General features: G+C 55.7%; 1 protein-coding gene and 1 long non-coding RNA gene across 4 annotated transcripts; both read right to left on the bottom strand.

The window, feature by feature from the left end:
- Positions 1-1,796: 1,796 nt before the first annotated feature.
- LOC143164274 (uncharacterized) lies at positions 1,797-14,344 on the bottom strand. Of its 3 annotated transcripts, none has more exons than XR_012996045.1 (4): positions 14,181-14,344; positions 13,493-13,815; positions 12,001-12,380; positions 1,797-2,581 (listed from the first exon to the last, which is right to left on the bottom strand). It is a non-coding gene; the product is annotated as an uncharacterized LOC143164274 (long non-coding RNA). The 3 variants fall into 3 exon arrangements; XR_012996046.1 differs by lacking the exon at positions 1,797-2,581 and adding an exon at positions 2,612-2,717; XR_012996044.1 differs by lacking the exon at positions 1,797-2,581 and having other exon boundaries at positions 10,255-12,380.
- Positions 14,345-15,172: 828 nt separating this feature from the next.
- Positions 15,173-20,330, bottom strand: BHLHE40 (basic helix-loop-helix family member e40). The gene is made up of 5 exons (XM_076346703.1): positions 20,105-20,330; positions 19,932-20,001; positions 19,549-19,656; positions 18,761-18,884; positions 15,173-17,747 (listed from the first exon to the last, which is right to left on the bottom strand). Exons 1-5 carry the CDS (start codon positions 20,182-20,184, stop codon positions 16,888-16,890), a joined length of 1,242 nt encoding a protein of 413 aa, XP_076202818.1. The 5' UTR covers positions 20,185-20,330; the 3' UTR covers positions 15,173-16,887.
- Positions 20,331-21,470: the final 1,140 nt, after the last annotated feature.

Raw genomic sequence — 21,470 nt, 5'->3', positions numbered from 1 at the left:
GGCCTTCGCCAGCTCAGTCACAGCATTTCACCCTTTCTGTAATTTAGATTTAAAATCCAAAAAGAAACAAAACCGTTCTTCCAGTGTTAAGTCTAAGCACAAACAGTCTCCAAGTGAGCCTCTGAAAGAAGGGCATAAAGCCCTGAGCCTCCAGCTCTGTGCAGACACGTGTACTACCAAATTTAGAGGAAGCCAGCACCAAGGGGAAGCCCGTAGCAGCAACCTCGTAGAGGTCCTCGGTTAGGCTGAGCCATGAGCCGCCCACCCAGGCACCGTGCACACAGAGCCACAGTGACGAGCCGCTGCTGCTGCCACAGTCACCCACCTTGCTTGGGGCTACCACGAGCCCTGCGTCCCAGCCCGCCTGGGCTGGCAGAGAGGAAAAAAAGAGCTCCAGCAGCAGTCCTCGGGGTAGGGGAGCTGCCTGCCCTCGCAGCCCGATGGGAGAGGGTGCCAGGCCCGGGGGGAGCTGCCTTTACACAAAACTGCCTCCATACAGCCGTGCCTAGAAATGAAACTCCCCCCCCTGCTCCCTGCCGCTGCATGGAGGACAAGAGGTGATCCACCGGGATGGGCCAGGGGAGGCATTTTCTCCAGCCTCCGGTTTGAAGTAGGGCTCCCGACCGGCTGCTTGGCAAGAAACCGTAGACAGCTCTGCAGCACCCTTGCTGACAAATTTAGGTGCCTATGGTTCAGGTTTCCTTACATATTTAAGTCCCACCAAGGTGTTTTGCACCTCAGTACCCATCAGCCATGGCCCCTCGGCACCACCTGGCCTACGAAGCAGCTTTGAATCCAGCATCAAAGCACTGACCTTGTCCATGCAATTCTGCTTAGCTATGCTCCCGATTTTCTGGCTGCTGTCAGAGCCCACCAAGTAGTCGGGACCTGCCTGACCCACGGTGTCACCCAGCGCGGTGTCCCAGAGCCCTGAGCAGGTCAATCCTACGGGGACACCCAGTGCCCAGCTCCTCTCTGTCCATCTCCCCTCTTGCTGACCAGCGGCTGTGTGTATTTGCCGGCAGCCAGCATCGCTGCCCCTGCCCCGCTTGCCCGTTCCCATGACCGGGAGTGGGATTACACCTGGCACAAATGGGACGCGGTCCCATTTCCACAGAGGGCCTGATCGTCCCCAGCAAGAGCCCTCTCATCGCGGATGGCAGCGGACGAACCCCCAGCTACAGATTAGGCTGGCTGCCGGCGATGTCCCCTGCGGACCCCGGGGGACCGGGGCTCACTTGCTTTCTTCGCACATTTATTTCCTCTTTTTCTCACCCGTTTTCTCCCTGACCGGCGGGTGCTCGTCTGTCTTTGCTTGGCTTTTCCAGCAGAGGGGGATGCAACCTCACCAAAACTGTTCTCCTCGCCCAAAGCCTTCAAACATGCCCTCACCTTTATCCTCACCCTCACCTGCACCCTCACCCAGGAATGGGCTCCCTGCGCAGCATGGCCCCCCTGGCCTGGCAGTGCCGGCACCCACACCCCAGCGCTCCCCGGGCACATGGGCACCATGGGGTCCAGCAAACCTTCTTTTTTATTGCACTTAATAAAGGGATTCGATCTGCGGTAAGCTGTTAAAGAGAGACGAATGAACACAAACAGCAACACGATGCCCACGTGTCAGCCCCAGCCTCCACGGCGTGAACGTCTTTGGGGTTTTTTTCCCCAGTGTTGTCACGGACAAGGGGGGAGATTATCCTGGGAACTGGAACACTTTGAAACGGGGGAAAAAGAGGGATGTTTCTTCCCAGCCACAGTGGCTGTATGATGTACATCAAGCCAGAAGGACGAGGCGGTCTCATTTAATGCTTTTTAATCAGTGAAATTCAAAGTGCTTCATAAAGTGTCGTACAGTCGGGGAAGCTGAGGCAGAGACGGGAGAAGCGATGTGCCCAAAGGTAGCAGGCAGCCAGAGTCAGGCGCAGATGCCAGGTGTTGGGAGCTGTAGTTTCACTTGCAGGCTGCAGACCAGATACTATGAAGCGCTGCACAAGGAGGCGTGAGTCCTTGCTCAGGTGTCACTCTCTGCTGCGGTCCTACAGCATCAGCGTGGAGAAGCTCCCCGCGCTCTTGCCTTGCAGTCGGGGAGTGTCCGACTTGCTCCAGGTGCGAGGGGCAAGTCCCAGGCAATGTCTTTGCCTTTGGTGGGGGAAGAAGCAACACACCTACAGGTACAAACATCCTCACATGAACCAAGTCAGTTGAGCTGCACTGATTTACACCAGCCAAATACTCGACTCATTGCCTCAGCACCTAGTAGGAGTCCTAAACTGAACAGGAGGAACTTCACGTATGTCGATGCTGAAACCGCTTCTTGATCAGGAGCAGAGGAGCAGAAGGGAGCGCCCAGCCCGCTCTGCAGTCTCTCTTGCATTGGATTCTGCATGCTCTGGTTGTCTTTATTGTCCTTTGTCATCTCCTCTGGAAGTTACGTTCCCTGTTGGCATTTCACGGAGCACGGTCATCTCGGGAAGCTGGGCACCTCGCATGCTGTCATGTCAGACAGCTGTGCTCCAAGGTTATTTCCTATCAAATGCTCCCTCTTCCAGCCATCCAGTTATTTTCTCCTTGGCTAAATCATCTGAAAATAGAAATAGTCTGCAGCCATCCTCGTTCTTCCTGCTTTATATGCATGAGCAGGAAAGGGAATTTAGGATTTTACTGTAATGCCATACACAAAAGCCTGCTGGAGAGCATCACTCTGATTAGCTCTTATTCTACAACCAAGAAAACAAGAAAGAATAAAAATAAGGGAGAGCCCAGCATGTGGCTTCTGTGCCTCGCTGCTTCAAGGCTCCTCAGAAAATCTGCCCGGTTGCTCAGGTCCCTCGTCAATGGCATATTTGGGCATATCCCAGTAATTTGTTGGGTTTTATCCTCTTTTAATAATGAGGAAACGAAGTGCAGGAGCAATGTAATCATTTGCTCGCTATCACATCAGAAAGCTTTGACTCCATTTGGCAATAAACCAACCCAGTGCCTAACCTTCAGGCCTCCCCTTCACTCGGTCGTTGCTATTGCAGGCAGGTAAACACCTCCGACATCTCAGCGTGCAATACAGGGCATAACAAAGCCGGAACAGCTTCATAACTGCAAACAATGCATCCCAGCTTGTGGCAGTCTGAGATGGAAAAATTTGATTTGGATCTGGGAATTAAATTAGCAAAAGGGATGAAAAAGAAGAAAAATACCTCACATCCAAGCACGCATCTTTGGCAGAATTCATTGCTGGAAAAAAATGTTAGGATGTGAATTTTGCAGATAGCTCTGATGCACAATGGACTGGACCGAACTCCTCGTTCTAAACTCCCTGAACTTTGAGGATTTGATGCAGATCCAGATTTAAAATTTCCACTGGGACCTTTCTCATTAAAACCAGAGGCAGAAGGATCTCATTTCCCTACTGAGGCTGTAACAGATATTAATTTGCCCCTTCTCCTTCTGTGTACTGTCCATCCCCCTTTTTATCCTTTTTCAGTTTATGTGAGTCTTGACATAGGGCACTTAACAAACCAAGTGGTCTTGCTTCTCCCCAGACATAGGGCGCTCCGGTTTCTGAAAAAAACTGGGCTGCAGAATTTAGTGCGGGTGTCTGCATACGGATTTTTTTTTTTAATAAACTTAATCCCAAATAAAGCTCATCCGAAGCTGTGGGCACTCAGAAATCACATTTAAAACCACAGGAGCACAGAAGAGACAGAATGCCAGCGATGCATCCCTTCTTCCCGCCCCGCTAGGCGAGCACCAGTCATGAGACTCGCACAGCTTAAATCCCGCCGTTACACTTTCCCACCAGACAAATCCTGCTTTATTAAACTAAAGTGCAAGGGAATTAGCAAAACTGCCTGTTTCCTTCACACTATAGTATATATAAGCAACCTAATCCATACGCCAAAGCTCCTACCGCTCTTGAAACCCCTCAGCTGGGAATTCCCATCAGCAGCTCGCGGTTTCCCTCCTGTCAGCTCGCAATTACCTTTCCCTTCTGGGGCACGGGAAGGAGAAAAACGCCTGGGCGCCTGCCAGGACGCATCCCTGCAGCTCTCCTTCCACGGCGTCTGGGTGACCCCCGCCTGAAGGAGAAATACACGGCCGGGGTGCTGGGTCAAGGAATTAGACACCAGACTAATTAGTGCTCGGCTTTGATAGTTAAAAAGGCTCGTTTGGCTGACCTGACCAAATCTTTCGGTCCACCCCGCCGCTGCTGGGTCTGATCAGCTGCCCCGGGGAGGAGGGGGATTCGGCTGATCAGACGGGGAGGGATCCCCAGTCCCGCTGCCTGACCTGCCCTTCACCCCCGCCTGGCAGGGGCAGCCCAAAACTCTGATGAAAGAGAAAGGAAGTGCGAGTCAGTGTGAAGACGGCGTTTCATTTACATGAGATAAGCGCCTTCATGTAGCAACTAGAAATCAAGGGTAATTGGCGTGGTTGGGAGACTGGTGTCTTTTGTTACACAAGGCGTAATGGGCCTCTTTGGAGGGAGCAGAAACCAGCGTTCCCTTGAGTGAATATTGCAGCCTGGAATAGCGATGTGCTACATCCTATTTCTCAGGAGGGAAGAAGGAAGGAAGGACACGTGAAAAGAAAAGTAGCAGTAAACGATCCCGCTTCATCATTTTTTTTCCTTGTAACCCTTCTGGCCTTACAAACAGGAACTTCATTTTAAACTAAAAATAAAGCATGATGCCTATTTCACAGTTGCAGACGGGTGTTTCCAACTGCGCTGCTAGGTTTCAGCCCCTTTCTATATGCAGCCTGAGCAAGGCATGGTAGGAAAGTGCCTCGCTTTGCATTTGCTATATTTACATATCATCAGTTATCAGGAGAACAGGATGTCCCAGGGGATCTGAAATAGGATACGCCGCACTCTTCATCTCCTGGTCAGTTCAGCCACGGGCCAGGTCCCTGTGACTGATATTGTTTGCATGTCTGCCCGTGGCTCCGGTACCACCGGCGGTGCCCAGGTGGGTGTTATCCATCCCCAGCCCGGCTGGCCCGCAGGCCGAGCTGCTCTGGCATCCCCAGCCTTCCTCCAGACCAAGTCTGACACGTGTGGCTGAGGCAGAGGAGAGCCGGGGCGGGGGGGGGGGGGTGGGAAGCTCCTACTCTGCTCTTTCTGCCACACCTTTTTTTGCAAGGGCAGAGGAGATTTATTCTGCCCTCAACAAAATCTTCTACACTTCGTTTTTCGTACAAAATCCTCAGCAGCCATCAGGAGGGTTTCAGTATGGGGTGATGGAGCGCAAGCAAGCCATTTCCCAGGCAGAGCGGTGCCGGGGCATGAGCAGTACCCCCGGCACAGCTTCCCACAGGCCCACAAAAGTCTCACAGGGGTGCAAAGTGCAGAGTCGGAAAGGGTGGGCGGGCAGATGGAGGGGGTCGATACCCAGTTCTCTGCTGGAGAGGTTACACCTGGCATTACAGACCCCGCAAGGCAACGAGCTGTCTGCCTCGGAAGCAGGTTGGATGACCTGCCTACCTTACCACCTTGGATTTAAACGCGTTTCTCACACGTTGGGCGTAGCTGCCAAGTATTGTGCCTTCCGTACATCACTCCACCTTGATTTCAAACCACTTTAGCTTGTGTTTGGGAGTGGTTTCCAAGCATTCAGCTCACCCATATCTTATCCACACTGGTTTCCTTTATGAGCTGCACCCACTACAGGTCCAGAGCTTTAAATGCAAACCCAAACAAATATGTGGTAGTGCTTCCCATTCCCACTGGTCTGGCCCGGAGTGGGAGTGGAGTGAGTCAGGAGTACCATAAAGGAAAGTGAAATAGATCCACCCTGAGCAGACGATAGGATCAGGACAGATTAGTAGCCTTGGATCAGATTCAAGGGTCAGCATAAATCTTTAATCTTTGCAAAGTCCTAGAGACTCCCTCCCCTACACTCTGTCTCACATGCATACACACCAGGCATGACTAAACAGCTCTCTGCGGGGATGGCAGACACTTCAGAAACTCCCGGCTGGTTTTGGTTTGCAAAATAAAACAATAAAGCTGCTCTCTGTTCTTTAAACGTGAGAACTTCCCTATGCAGGCAGATCGCGACTGATGCAAGCCCTGCTCTCGAGATGCTGCCCGGGGACTGGTGTCGCACTGCGGCCGCCGCTCCTGCCAGCAACTGGGGGCTCTTTGCCGACAGGTCCCCTCCAGTTTGCTCCGATCTCATGGTCAGACTGTAAAACATTCGCCTGCTTAATGCAGTCGGGTGAGAGCTAAGTACAAACCCGCGTTGCGTCTTATTAGGTCCTGACAACATGATCTGCCAGGACGTCATTACTTACTATTCCTCTATATTTGCTCCCCACTGATGCTGTGCTTAGTGGACATAACCTGGGTAGTTCCCAGGTTTCACGTGGAGCTGCAAGTGGTTCGCTTGGGGTAATCAGGGTGGGGGAAACGCTGGGCTGCCCTGGGAGAGGGCAGTCCCGTGGGGATGCGCTGGGCTCCGTGGGAGCGGAGGGGCTGGAGAAGAGGTTTGTGCCAGCTTTGCATCCAACTGATGCACTAAGGGAAAAGAAAGAAAGAAAAAAAAAAAAAAAAAAAGGCAAAAAGCCCTGGCCTACTTTTTGTTTCGCTGTGCTGGGCTCAGGCTCGAAGGATGTGGTTTGGTGGTCAGCGCATAAGACAGCAAATGAAAAAAAAAAATTCCTTTGATTTAATCCAGATCGGGTTTGTGCATGCTCTTCCTGCGGCCATCGGGAAATCACACAAGGGAAAACCCGGCCCACGCTGCCTGTGGCTGGGCGCTGAGGGACGTGGCGCAGGTCCCGTGGTGGCCCCGTCCTGCTCGGCGGGGTGCTAAATCCTGCTGAACGAGGTCTCCCGCCCCGGCGCCTGGAGGACCTTAGCCCCCACCGGGGCTCCAGGACATCCATCTCCTCGCCATGCGGCGGGCTCCATCTCAAGCTTTCTTGATAGATTTATAACAATTCAAGTCACTCTCACCACCACTCTGTGCACAAAGGGCCAGGCAAGTTCTGTATAAGTGAATATTTATATATTCCCATAAACATTTTTAATGGGAAATTGCCTAATATGTCTTATTAAACGGAAAGCACGAGCAGTTGTCCGAGGGCGCCTGGCAGTGCTGCTGACGGTGAATGTGTCGGTGCTGCTGCACCTCGCAGCTGTAATCGTTTCAGGAATCCTTTGACTCATCTTCCGAGCGGCTCCAGGATGTGCAGGGAGATCTCGATCTTGCCGGTCTCTTTAAAAAACACCTTTGCCTCACTCCTGGGTTCAGAAAGCTCGTGTTGCAAATACCTCCTGACCTCAAGTGCCCAGGTGTTTGCCAGAGCCTGGCTGCAGCTGGAAAACCCTTCTGCTGTTAAAGCCTCACCAGCATGCAGCAGCCGGGGCTCGTGCTCGTCACATGCGTGGCAGCGCCTGGCTTTGCCAGAGCAGGTGCCCGGCTGACCGCCGGCATGGCGTTCGCACCAGCGTGCCCCGCGAGCCCCAGCGTGCAACCACTTGCTGCGGGCACCAGGGACGAGCATCTGCCACCAGCCCTGGGAACAAGCCTCCGCCACCAGCCATCCCTCGCCCCTGGCAAGCTCCTACCAGGTCCTGGGCAGCCCCATGCCTGCCCGGCTGTGCCATCCCCTCGGCCGGCAGCTTATGTTTGCTTTTCCAGGGCTGCAGAGAGAGACAGTGAAAACTTGACATGTTCTGAAGCGCAGGAAAGCCATCCCCAGGCTCATGTGCCCCACCAAGGTGTTGGGGTACGGCACGCCCCGGGGTACAGCCTCGGGGTCCTCAGTTCCCGCCCGGGGACCAGGGATGTCACCAAGTGCTGCAGTGCCAGGCTGCTCTGTTACTATGGGGACGAGCACCGCGGGGACGACAGGAATAAATGCAGAAAAAATCCCCGGCAGCTTTGCTCTGAGGGCAGCAGCGGGGATCACTGGGGTGCCGTAACCTGCCCTCCCTCCCCGCCCCCTGCCCGGCTCTGTGGCCGCCCACCCCTTGCGACACCTGGCTCCTTCGTATCTTTTCCCAATCTGCGAGGCTGACAACTCAGAGCTTTACACGAAGTTGTGGTTGCGCTGGCCCGGAAACGCCTCGTGGCGGAGGCGGCGTGCCCGCTGCCCTGCCCGCTGCCCTGCCCGCTGCCCTGCCCGCTGCTGGGGACGGGCCACGCCGGCTGCCCGGGGAGCATCCCTCGGGGGCCGTATGCTGGGCGAGGGGCCTTGTGCAAGGCACGCGGGCTGCAGGCACGGCACGGCAGGCGACACGCGTGCTCCACGCTCTCCGCCGGCGCAGATTTTGCAGCGGCTGTGTCAGCACGGGATGCAAAGTGCCCGGTGGGTTTGCACGTGGGAGCGGATTGAGTCAGGCATCACACACTCACTCCTTATTCATTCGGCTATGCGAGCCGCTGGGCAGAGGCTAAATTCTCCATGACCTTTGGACACTCATTTAAACCATGGAAAGGGTGATGGGCAGCCAGCAGGCAGGGAAAAGAGGCAAATGGCCTTCGCAAGATGGCAGTGGATGCTGCCGTCAGAGCCTCCATCCTGGGGTGTTCCCCGAGTTGGGGCGAGTGCCTGGTGCCTGGCACAGGGTGGCAGGGCTGACCACCACCCTCTGGCCTTTCGTCCTCCAAAACCAAGCGGTGTGGCTCGTGGGACAGCTCCGTGCTGGCGGTCACTTACCTGTCCCTCCTGGGGCAAGCCCCTGCTGTGGTCTGCAGACCAAAAGCCGGGCTCAGACCCCGAGCTGAGCCCCAGCCTGTGGCCTTCAGGGGCTCCTGCACTCCTGGACCTGCTTTTGCTCATCAGACACTTCCATCCAGCCAAAGCGAGCAGAGATGCTCTGGTAGAAAGGGGCCTGAGAAGAGACTGAGACCAGCTGTGCTGCAGGGAGGGAGCCACCGCGGCACAGCCGAGGCCAATGACAGCTTTCCCGAGGGCATCATCTTAGAAAGCGGCTCTTCGGAGGCGAGGTGATTCAAGGGGAAAGCCTGCAACAGTCATTCTGGGAAGTTTCCATTTGAATCGCTGCAAAGAGCAGTTTTTCCATGATAAACAGATTGCTTCAGTTCCCCAGCAGCACTGGGGGGGGGGGAGTCACCGCCACCCCCTCCCTCCGCGGCCCTTTCTGCACGGGGCCCTGAGTCATCCTCCACCCAAAGGCTCGTCCGTCGGGGCCGGGCGCACGGTGGGGACGGGCATGGCCCCGGCGGGATCCACGCCTGCAGCCACCATGGTGCCCTCAGGAGCCCTCCCACACCACAAGGGGAATTCAGCCCCAGCACAGCCGGTACGGCTTTGAGGTCAAACGCTTGTTTGAAATCAAGAACCAGCGAAAACCCCTCCCCAACTGACTCCTGAGTGGAGTGCGCAGAGCCAGGGCCTCCTCCGAGGCTCCCAGGGCGTGCTCGGGCTTTTTTATTTGCGAACTGGGGCTCTGGCGTGCTGGTGGGGTCGAACGCTTTGACTGTACAGGCAACGCTTACGGGAATCCGTGTCTCACCGACGGCAAGCGGAGCCTTCCCGCCTGCCTTGTCCCCATACCACCCAGGTATGGTCGTTCAAGGGGTGTTGCCCAGGTATGCTCTGGGGCTGCCCAGCACCTCATGTTTAACCTGCACCCCCAGAGCAGCACCCCAGCCTCGGCTGACCTTCGGGAGCGTGATATTTTGGCACTGCTGCGGTGCTGCTCGTACAGCTGTTGCAGCCGCCGCAGAGGAAACACCGCTCGTCTCCTCCCTGGGTAGTCACCAAAACCAGGTCGGGTACCTCACGTCCCAACCACCTCCAAGACAAACTTCTAAGCGGTAGAGGTCAGCGAGGGAGAGGAATCCCGCTCCCTGCACCGCTTTAATCCTATGGAATAATGCATACTATGAAGTGAAATCTGGATCTGGTCCAGCACTCACTGAAGGCAATGACAGACCTCCCACTGATTTCAATAGGAGCAGGAGTGAGCTGGGGTTTTTAATCAGCATGGTACCAGCAACAGTAATAGCTCGTCAAGCCCCGGCGTTACCCGTGCGGTGTAATGCAGCTAGAATACTTCAGAATGTGGTTGCCTGCGCCCATAGGTCGCATTTCATCTCAAATCACACCGATTTCGTGATGACACGTGCTAATAGCATGCGATAATCATCAGTGACTGCTTCCATTCGGGATGAAATATTACCCCCGCTGCGCACCAATCGATAGCTGAGGTAAAACTCTGCCGGCAGGTTTCCAAACCCCTGCTGCAGCAGGAGGAGAGTGCTGGGAAAGGCCCTGAACCTTATTAATGATTCGGCGTCAAGAATAGAAATAAGAGTTAAATCTTCCATAAGCTGCTCAGCTCCACATTCATGTTGTATACATCCTCAGGCTAAAGTGCAAATACGAACTCCGTGCATACCCCGTGACAAGGATAAGTAATATTTCAGGCCTAACTGTTTGCATATTCATCAGTACTTTCAAAGCAGAATATATCTTTGCCTTTTTTCTAGCTGCCTCTGAAAGGAGGCACGCAGCGAGGCTACCGGGAGAGCCCCGCACGGGAGAGGGGAACATTGCAATACTTCCAGCAGCACCACGGGCCGAAGGAAAGATAAAGCTGTATTGCAGAGAGAAAACTAATTACTCCTTGTGTGGCAGCTCTGGCGATGACAGACCGCTGCCACCATTTTTTGGCCTGAGTTGTTGTTCAGAAAACAATAAAGTGGCATCCTGTCCTGGGTAATGGAATAAAAAGCAGAGGTCGGGAGAGTAGATAAAATGGACCTCTGGGGACAAGCCCGAGGCTGCAGACGGCTGACCCGGCTCTTCCCCAGTCGGCATTTTCGCCCCCACAGAGTGGGCTTCCCCGGCCGCAGCCCGGCGCAAAGGTGGACGGGCGCACACGGGTGCGGGGCAGTGCTGAGCCAGCCGAAGACCCGGCGTCCCGCGGCAGACACCTACCTGCCTTAACCAGTTCTGCCTTAACCCGGCCATGCCACAGGACTGTTGGCAGCCTGAGACCCAGGCAGGATTGCGGCTCCGTGTGGACGTAACGAGTCGGGTACGGGGAGGCCGGGAGCAACCAGCATGGGACAGACCCTATCCAGGTCCCATTTGCCTGAAGGCAGCAGCATGCACGAGAGGAGACTGGGGAATCTACCTTGTTATTTTCAGGCATTCCTCAGCATTGCTTCTTGCAAACTAGTCCCAAACTCCTCTGTTTTCCCTCAGCTGTGTGGCGTTACCCAGCCTTCCCCAGTTTTGCAGTTTTTAACAAGGCACATGCAGTGAAAAGCCCTTCCCAGCCAGAGCTTTACTGTTTTGCCGTTTCCAAAGGCACTGGGCGTAATGGCAATAGCTGACTCCACGGAGTGACGTGGCCAGAGCAAAAACACACCCGGGAGAAAGAGAAAGGTATAAGAAATAAATTATTTCAAAATGCCAGGTAGAAGTATTACCCTCTGTTTCTTAAAACCCCAGCATGGGAGTGCGGTGCCCTGGGAGCCTGGGCAGAAGAGCGCAGGCACCCCCTCCATCGCGCCCGCTGTTTCTAACGGTGCAAAGGTCCTGCTTGCCCGGCCATCGAGCCCAGGGGCGGTAACGGACATATTCAACGTAGGGGCCAATTAGCAGTTTTTACCTGGCCAGCTGCCACTGAGAGGTATTTGGATATTTCTCGAGTGCCACGAAGTGCCTGGAGAAGGGCGGTGGGAAAGGTCTGGAGCTTTGCGGGGGGGGGGGGGGGGACGGGGACTGTGAGAACCGCGTCTCCTGGCTCCGGCAGCACACCGCGAGTCAGGGTTACAAAACATGAATACCCCATGTCGCATAGCGAGGGGCAGTATCACCGGCTCCGCTGGCTACAGTTACGCGACCTGAACCCAGCAGAGTAATTTCGCCTCCAGCCCTGCGGAGCTCGGGAGCGGTATGCAGCACCGGCTGGGCTCATCCCGCCTCTGCCCCCGTCTGCCCGGGCATTCCCGACCCTCTCCTTCCATCCCGAGCATCACACCAAATGTCTAAAGGGAAAAAAGACTTGCTCAATACCTGCTGCTTTTTCCACGATGAAGCAGCTAAAGCAGAAACAGCAATTATCTGGTTCAGTCTGGTGCTGCTGGCCTGGAACATGCCATGACAACGTGTTTCTTGTTTCAAAGCCTCTTTTGTACTAGGACACAGTTCAAGGGATCTTGCAATGCCTGCATTTGTAAACACGCGGCACTTGCAGCTACACGCTTTGCAGATGAAAGCCAGGGCAGAGCAGAAGGGCACTTCTCCCCGCCATGGCCGTGTCACGGCCGGGGGGAGCGCTCCCCCTCGGCTCGGTGTCTGCAGGCGGACGTGCTGATTCAGGGACTCGGGAGCCCTGGGGCTGGTTAACCATGCGTGGTCCTCAAAAGTCACGGCACGTTCAGAAAAATGGAGTCCTGGAAAAGAAAAAAAAAAAAATGGGAAAAAAAAAAAAATCACAGCAAAAAATGTGCGTCACTGCAGATTATTTTAGGCCCTGGTCCATGCATAATGCAAATAAGCAGCTCCCGGGGTACATGCCTGTAAAAACCATCCAGTCCCATAGCAATCGGTTATAGGAGCTTTCCAAACAGGTGGTGAAAAGCTAAAATGATGTGTCTCTGTGTCCTCACCGGGGTTGGGAAGGGCCCTCGCTTTCAGGAAGGCTCTTACCCTACCTCCACAGGGCCGGTATAAAACAGGACTGAGACATTAAAAAAGCCAAGAGCATTTCTTTCCTTTTGAGGCAATCCCGCGCTCGTATTAACCAAACCACGCTCAGCATCTCCACGATCTCCTTTGATCTGCTCCGAACCGGGCTGCCTCCTTGCGCTTACTTTTCACGCACGCTGGCTTTATTTTTTGCTTTTTCTAAAAATCATTGTATCCTTGCCTTACTTCAAGGAGTCGCTCGGGAAGCCCTATTTATGGGTTGAAATGCTGCTGAAAGAGTTATTGCCATGTTATTCAGCTGTTGTGCCAAGCCTGCATGGAGATCGGGTTTCTGCTGAAAGGGTGCCAGGCACGTCTTTTTCCAGGAACCAGCAGCCGTATTTAGCCTCCGGCTGCACATGAAAGACTGCAGTCGGAAACGTGACATTGTGTCAACATTTGAGGCAGGTCAGAGCTGGGTGAGACCATGAAAACAAGTCCGGGGAACTCAGCACGCCCCGCCGGCGCGGTGCGGCGCGGCACGGGCTGCCACGACCTGGCGCCATGCCGGGGGTCGGCCCCTCCATCGCCTTCCTCCCTCGGCCCCCGTCCGCGTTGCCCCCTCTCCTCTTTGCACCGGGACGGAGCGTGACGGCTCTGCCAGGCGGGCGACGCCGCGGTGGGATGGCGGCGGGGCATTCCCGCAGCAGGCAGAGGCAGGGCAGGGGGCTGCTCGAGGCGCGGGCAGCCCCGGTGCGGGGGTCCGCAGGCAGGGCATCCCCCACTCAGTGCTGCCGGTGGGCGCAGCCCCTGCCCCGCGGTGCCGGCCGGGGATGGCCGAGGGCCACCGGACCCTGCTCTGCCCCAGGGAACTCACCTGTCCCGCTGGCGCCCGGCCAGGGCGGCAGAGAAAATCCCCAGCTGTAATTAGCCTTCACCTCCTGTATAAACCTTCTCTCTTCCACTTTTTTTTTTTTACAATTTCTTTCCTCCGTGACTGAGGATCTGGAGCTTCTGTGAGTCCTCCCACCATACGACAAGGTGGGTCAGAAGATGGAGACCGAAGGGGAGCGAGAGCCGTGGAAACGAGCCAGAAATCCAGCCGCTAACGAGGCTGTAAACACTGCTGCGCTGAGCACCGAATGCTGTCCCCAAAATGGGGTTACTTACAGTCGTCTTCAGTGAGATCAATATTTAGCCCTAATTAAAACAAACACAACATAAATGTGAGGAGGTATGGAGGCTCCAAATAAATTAATACGAGCAGCCCTGTATTTTTCTCTAGCATTACTTAAGCTGACGGTACTTTAAGCCAACGCTAACCATAGTCTAACAGCAGCCCCCGGGCACCTGCCTCTCCTCCAGCGGGGTCCCAGAGATGCTGCAGCCCAGGACCGGGCAGCGCTGTCCCAGTCGGGCATTTAACCTCTCACCACGTTTTGTGATTCATCTGCATTGTGAAAAGCTGAAATATCCCACAGAAGTGCCCGTGCCCCATCCACACGTAGGCAGTGCCGCCAGGAACCCGAGTCCTCCCACCCGTCCCTCCCAGGCCAGAGCCGCACTTCGTCCATCTTTCGCCTTTGGGAAGAGGTTTGGGTTCCCCTCCGTTCTGCACGGAGGCCAGAAACGGTGCGTCGTTGCTGGAGAGGCGGGGAAGGAGCCCGTGTTCAGATGCGTGCCATATTCCTCGAGCCTGTTCTGCAGCAGCATGAGTGCAGAGGCACCAGGCTGCTCGCCACCGCCTGCGGTGCCGGCTGAAAGTCCCAAACCTGCAAAACAGTCACAGGAGCACATGGGAGAAGCGCGGCAGCGTGATGGGGCACGCGGGGGGGGGGGTGGCACGGGTTCGTTCCTGGCAGAGGCAGGATCCGGCCCTGCCCGGGCGCTCAGCGGCAGCACGGTGGCCGTCCCTCCCAGCCGAACGGGCCCACCATGGAGGCAGCCGGGGCTTTCCCCGGCAGAGGCGGCGTGGGCTGAGAAGGGCGTCCCTGGCCCCCGGCCAGCCGGGACAGACGTTGTGCGAGGAGCCACCCCAGGCCTCACACGCCCCTCGGCCCTCGAGGGGAGGCAGTGCCTTTGCGAGGCTGTGATGCAGGGCTGAGGGACGCTGGCAAAGCGAAGCCCCTCGTTTGTAAAAAGCCCATTTTGCCTCCAGATAGTGGGCAAAGCCTGCGGAGAAGATGCATCTTCCGCGGCGAGGGGCTGCCTCCTCCTCCTCCCTGCTGCGCTTGGGGCAGATGAGCCAAAAAGCCAGGCCCAGAGAGCACGAAGCGAAATAAGAAGCAAGCAGAAAAGCCAGCCGGGCTCTCCTGGCACCTTACTTGGACTGGGAAGGAGCAAAATCCCCGAAGGTGCCAAGGGAGTTAAATAAGTAACCCGGGGACATGGGTAATGGGACCCTGAGCTGCCTTCGGGCACTGGTGGCACAGAAGCTGCCGGGGGAGCGAGGAGAGCCCCGCTCCGCCCTGCACGCTGCTCTGCTCGCCATCGGCTGCGGCATCGCACCATACAAAATGACCCTGCTCAAATATTTAAGAGCACAGGAGGCAAACCCTTATCTTCCACAGGAAAAGAATTATTTTATTAAGTATTTTTAAACAACTACTTAACATTTACTCAAGATAAAAATATGTACAATATCCCACCTCGAAGAAGGCTCCAAAATATAAACACTGTACCTCTCCCTAGAGAAAAACAAAAAAATTCTTCTCTTCAAAAAAAAAAAGACAACCCAGAAACAAGAATACATTCATATTTCTCACTTCTTTATGCTCAAGTAGTTATACAAATAATAGACATCTGAAACGTTTTACCTTTTAATATATTTATATAATATATATAACAGGATTTTACAAATAAAGGCAACAACTGTATACAAAAAAAAAACAAAAACCAACAACAAAATAAACGTTAGAACACAATCTGCAATCAAGCATAGTGCATCTCAACAGCTGGTGCAATGGGAGGGCCAAAGGAAAATCCATACAATAGGGTTTCTGGACACGAGTTCTCAAAACCAGTAAGAAAAAAACCCAGCACTGCATTTTGCAGTGAAGTTTTGGGGTTTTTTTTAAATTAAAAAAAAAAAAAAAGTCAAATTGGACATGATGTTCCTGTGGAGAAAGACCCTCGCAGTTTTAATGGGACGTGTCAACACCCTAACCCTCGTTCTTTAATACAGTAATGTGGGCCAGGGTTTGCCAAGGAGACTAAGGAATTCAGATGCTCAAACCCCACCGGGATTAGACTCCTTTGAAAATCCCAGCCTTTTAATTTTTCAAAGGCACTCACAGGGGCACATTCAGCGGGCATCGTGCTGTCGACTTCGGCCGAATTGCTCCCTCTTGCATGAAGCTCTCAACTCGCCCCGGTCGGGAAGCGGCTGCTCACCGGCTGGGCCCCCGCTGGCGGGACTCGTAAAACCATTTCGATTTCCAACAGACTAGACCTGGCGAAACTGTACAGCAGCAGCAAGAGAGAGGCCTGGAGTCAGGTGCAACAAGCAAAGTGATCCTTGGGATATTTTCTCCCCTACCCGGCCCAAACTAGCAGCTCAAGTTACAGGAAGGGGTGCGTGTTAATTTATTTATTAGATGTATGCCATGTAAAGCTTCCAAGCAGCATCTACCTTTTATTTCTTAAAAAATATATATATATATAAGCAAAGGTGTGGAGAGAAACCCGTCTTAAGTCTACATGACTGTGCATGACCAAGCAGTGACCGCTGCTCTGCTCCTCCTATGCTTTCAGTGGCATTGCCACCACCGCCGCACCGCGCTCGGGGTGGCTGCGCCGATCGCTCAGACACTGGCGACGGATGGGGCACCGAATCAGTTCGGCTCAAACTACTGGCGGTGGGGCCGTTGCCTTAAAAGCCCTTACGAGAAGTACCGTATTTTTATATTCACAGACCCTAAAACCAAGTCTGCCTAATGGAGTATTTTTTCACAGCTTTGCAATATAGTCGCAGCTGACCGAGTCAACTGTTGTTCTGTAGATGCGGAGGGAAGAAGGTAAGGGGTAAAGCACAAAACCCTTTTTTTTTTTTTTTTTTCTTTTGGAAGCAGTTCTGAATCGCTAACCTGGGCGCATCCTTCATCCTTCTCCAAGCTACCTGACAAGTCAGAGAAAGGGGGATTTAGCTTCCTACGTGCAGTGAACCTTATCCCCACACCTCAGTCCAGCCAATACATAGAAGTGAAACAGTCTCAAACTAAAAAAAAAAAAAAACAAAAAAAGGGGGGGGGAAGGAAAAGAGTCACACTGCGCTTAGTCTTTGGTTTCCAAGTTCAAAGGGGGAATCTGCTTCAAGGCTTGAAGCAGAGCCGAGGAGTCGATAGGAGAGTGGGCTGGTACGGGAGAAGGGAGTCTCTGGGGCATCAGCAGAGGCGGGGAGATTTTATCGGGGTTCATGAACCCCGTAAGTGCTGCGGCAGAGGCTGGGAGGCTGGGGTACAAGACAGGTACGGACGCCGGGTACCAGCACTTCTCCAGCATGGGCAGATAGGCTGTCGCGGATGGTGGGATCAAATAGAAAGGCAGGCACAAGGGAGGCTGGTGAGCGTGGGGGCCCAGGAAGCTGCTGGAAGAGCCCATCATGTCGCTGCCAAAAGGGCCCTCGTCCTCCGGCGACTCCAGCCTGCTCCTTTTGGCCGGCGGGTCCTCAGTCTCTTGCTTAATAGAGCTTATTCTCTCCTGGACGGCGTACTTGAGTTCGGTATCCTTTTTGAAATACTGCTGTTCGGATTTGGAGTCACTTTTCTCCAGCTCTCCCCCGTACCCACTGTCCGTGTCTGTGTCGCTGCCGCTCTGCTCCCCGCTGGAGTGAGCAAATGTCCTCTGGATCACAGGCACGCAGTTTTTCCCATGTCCCTCCGTCGCTTTGGTCAAGGAGACGGGTTTCTCTTTCAAGTCCACCATTTTAGGAGGGATGTCTCCGGACTTGCGGCCGGCTCCGCCCTGGAGCACCTCGGAGGCCATTCGGTGCAGATGGCTGACCAGCTGGGACGACTTCAGGTCCTTGCCGTTCTCGTGCTTTGCCAGGTATTGCAGCATTTCCTTGGCACACATCTGGAAACCAGATCGAAACATTTCCTGGCTGGAATCAAGGTTTCTTGATGACAGGTCACCTGAGGAAACATTAACAGAAAGAAATTAAAAATTAACAACGTGCTAAATAGTTCCATTACCATCTTCGAGGTAGACGCTATTAAACTTCGGTCACAGCACAGCTCGAGAAGGGAACTTGATGGTCAACCTGAATTTTGCGTACATTTCCCCGATTTCTGTGTAAGCGTACGTTTTTATTTGAGCATCCGTCTGTCCGCTTCTACGTAGTAACTTCAAGCTTATTTTTTAGTTCTGTCTATGCCACCTTCAACAGGTGCTGAAGTGCGGAGCAAGGGAGTGAGTCAGGCTGGTGCCTTCTCTGGGAAACACCCCGGGGAAGGCAGATTGCACCTCGCCCTTCACCTCCAGGCAGAGAGCTCCTGGAGCACATCTACCCGCCAGCAGCTCCGCCAACCTCGGGCGATTTTGCTTCGGCTTAAAGCTCTATTGCACTCCCTGTGGCTGTCGGAGCAGTGGAAGGCTCTTCAGATAAACTAAATTTTACTTTATCAGATTCACGTGAGTGCCACATGTGAAAACAGAAGGAGGAAGTGCATCTAAAGCCTGATAAGCTGATACACCGGGTCCCCTCTTCGCCTGCAGAACACAGGCTAGCTTGTTTATAGAGAGACCTAAAAAAGGGGTCTATAAAAAGCATATTTATATGTATTTTCAGGAAAAAACCCCAAACAAACGAAACTGGGTTCGATCCAAAGCTCACGAATATGATGGGAAGATTCGAATGGCTTTGGAGAAAACCTCACAGCAAACCCGGGCTTTAAATAAAACTACTCAAAATCCAATTTAACTTCAAAGCAAATCCACAGGGCACTCTACGCTGACCATACTGAGAAATGCAACTTTTTTTGCAAAAGCTCATAAGCAAAGCGAGAGAAAATGACGGCGATTAAAGGCAAGAACTCCTGCCTGCTCCCTTCTCAGGAACAAAGTGTCACAACTGCGTTTCAAAGGCTCCGAGAGAAAGTCCATCAAGCACACACAGGTTCTCACACGATACGATTTGAATACTCACCCGCTTGTAAACCATTCTGCAAAGCAATTATTTTCTGCTGCTGCTGCTCGATGAGATTGGTTAGTGCTTTCACATGCTTCAAGGTGAGCTCGAGAACCACAGCCTTCTCCAAGTGACCTAGAGTCTGAAAGCAAAGGGACAGGTTGGCGTCTGCCGCGGGGTCGGCCACGCACGCAGGAGCCCGACAGGGCTGCCAACGTTTTCCGATAAGAGAGGAAGGACCGATGCAGTTTGGAGAGGAGGCTTAAAGGCAGTGCCTTGATCCTGAACAGTACAGGACTATAAACGACCACATTCCATGAAAATAAGTTAAAAAGCAGGCTCCAGAGGAGGCTATCGTGGAACCCTATGGGTATTTTCGGACCAGCTGCATAGCCCGAAGAAAAGTATTTTATTTATCCGTTCTGCTGCCCCTGCTGGCACCGTGACCCTAGCGCAGGGGAATCCGGCCGGGGGCTCCTCTCGGCCGGCAGCGGGAGGGCGAGGGGGGCGAGCCCCGCGGGCAGCTCCCGCAGGAGCCCCGCGGCTCACGAAGCCACTCGAGGACTCCGCTGCTCCCGGGAAAGTTTGGGAGGCGATTACAGCCCGCCTCGGGCGTGCGGCCACCATGGGGCGCGGGACGCAAGGCGGGGGGAAAACCCCCACCCCAAATCCCCTCTGAAACGGCAGGCAAAGACCCGGCCGCGCAGGCACCGCTGCGGCGGGCGCCTTTGCTCGAAGGCGCCGGCTCCGTCCAGCCCCGCCGGCAGCGGCGGGTCCCCCGGGGCCGCCCCGCCGCTCCCACCTACCGTCAGCTTGAGGTGCTCCGGCAGCAGGTCCTTCAGCTGGGCGATGCACTCGTTAATCCTGTCGCGCCTCTTCTTCTCTATCAGCCTGTGAGGCAACTTGTAGGTCTCCTGCAAAGCCAGCGGCAGCGGGTCAGCGCTCCGCGGCGGAGGCGGCGGCGGGGAGGGGGGGGGGGGGGGGCGCGCCCTGCACGGCCATCGCTCCCCGCTTCTTGTGTCGTCGCCCGTGTCCCCCCGTCCCGTGTCCCACCCCCAATAACGGCCCAACTCCCGCCGCCGCCCGCCCGCTCCCCCGGCCCAGCCCCGCGCGGGGGGGCAGCCCGCAGGCAGCCTCCGCCGGGAGACTTCCATCCCCCGGGCGGGCAGCCGCGCAGCCCCCGGTTTACCTTATTGTCCTCGCTCCTCTTTAACCCCCTCCTGGGCTTGTAAACTTGGTACATGTGCGCGAAGTCCAGCCTGCACGGGCGAAACGAAAGCAGCGAAATTATCCCTGTCCCCGGCGGCCGCGGCGGGGCCACTCCTCCCCCCGAGCCCGCCGCCGTCCGCCGCCGCCGCTTACCCCGGCACATCGCCGCTCTCCAGGGCGGGCAGCTTGCCCAGGCAGACGGGCGGGGGCTGCGCGCTGGGGATCCGCTCCATGGCGGTGGGGTGCGGAGCGCCGAGGAGCGGAGCGCGGGGCGGGCGGCGCTCAGGGCGGGCTGCTCATGCCGCGTCCGCGCCGCGCGGGCTGAGGAGCGGCGGGCGGCGGCGGGCCGGGTTAAATGCGGGCGAGTGGGTGGACGGGAGCGACGTGCGCTACCCTGTGACTGCCGGCACGTCTGGCGGCCGCCGGGGCGGGCGCGCCGGCCCCCCCCCCCCCCCGCGTCCCCGTCCCCCCCCCTCCCCGTCACATGAGCCTCACGTGTCGGCAGCGCCGCCGCCGCCGCGCAACGTGCCGGGGGGAGGCGGGGCCGGCCCGGGCGGGGCGGGGCTGGGCGGGGCACCCCGCGGCGGGGTGCCGGCGGCAGCGCCCCCCCACCCCCCCCCCACCCCCCCCCACCCGCCTGCGCGCGGGTCCCGGCGGGATCCTCCGGTGTGTCCCCCGTGTGTCGTGTGTGTGTCCCCCTACACCCCCCCCCCCCCCCCGGATGGGTCCGGCGTCCCCAGCGGGAGCGCGGGGCGGGTTGGCAGCGCCAAGAGCCCGCTGCTGGGGCGGCGGGAGGGGAACCGGCGCGGCCTCGGCCCTGAAACTGTGCCCTGGGCGCGGCGCGGACCGAAAGGCTTCTGCCGGCGCCGCTGCGGCGTCAGGGGCCGCCGGCTCTTGCCGATCTCCTTTCGCAGGCTGAATAAAGAAACCCACCCCCCGGGCCGAGAGAGGCACAGACGCAGACCCCACGTGGGTCTGCAGCCTCGGGACTCTAGAAACGCACACGGGGCAAAATGACCGAGAGCCACGAGGAAATGGCTGTAGGTAGATGCCGGTATCGCCCAGAAGTTGAGGACGTTTCGTGCTTTTGCAAAGCATCTGCAATTCTTGGATGCCAGCCGTCGCAAAACGCTGAGCACGATGATAATGGTGTGTACCTGCCAAAGCAAACCTCTTCCCTTGAAGGGCTATGGTCATTTTCCCTGCTGAATGCTGAACAAGTGGAGGCAAGCTCATCAGATAAAAGGCGCGTTTACCGAGATAAGGTAACAGCAGAACTCCAGCACAGAGCCTCTGCTGTCGCTTCGGAGAGTCCTGATCCGCTCCACGTCGGGAGGAATCTGGGGTCGGGAGGTATTACGTGAGAGCACAAAGAGGTTTTACGTGGGAGATGGAGACAGGCCTTTCAAGGCTCACGGCCAGCTGAAGGTGCGTGTCGTTACCAGGAGGAATCCTAAGGGAAGTCTGAGCCTCGCGGAAATCTGCTAGCCGTAGATGTAAGGTTTGTAAAGAACAAAAA

Source organism: Aptenodytes patagonicus, chromosome 8 (genome assembly GCF_965638725.1).
Source record: "Aptenodytes patagonicus chromosome 8, bAptPat1.pri.cur, whole genome shotgun sequence".
NCBI classification, from domain to species: Eukaryota; Metazoa; Chordata; class Aves; order Sphenisciformes; family Spheniscidae; genus Aptenodytes; species Aptenodytes patagonicus.
Note: the sequence above shows the minus strand (reverse complement) of the source record. Positions and strands in the feature narration are given on the sequence as shown.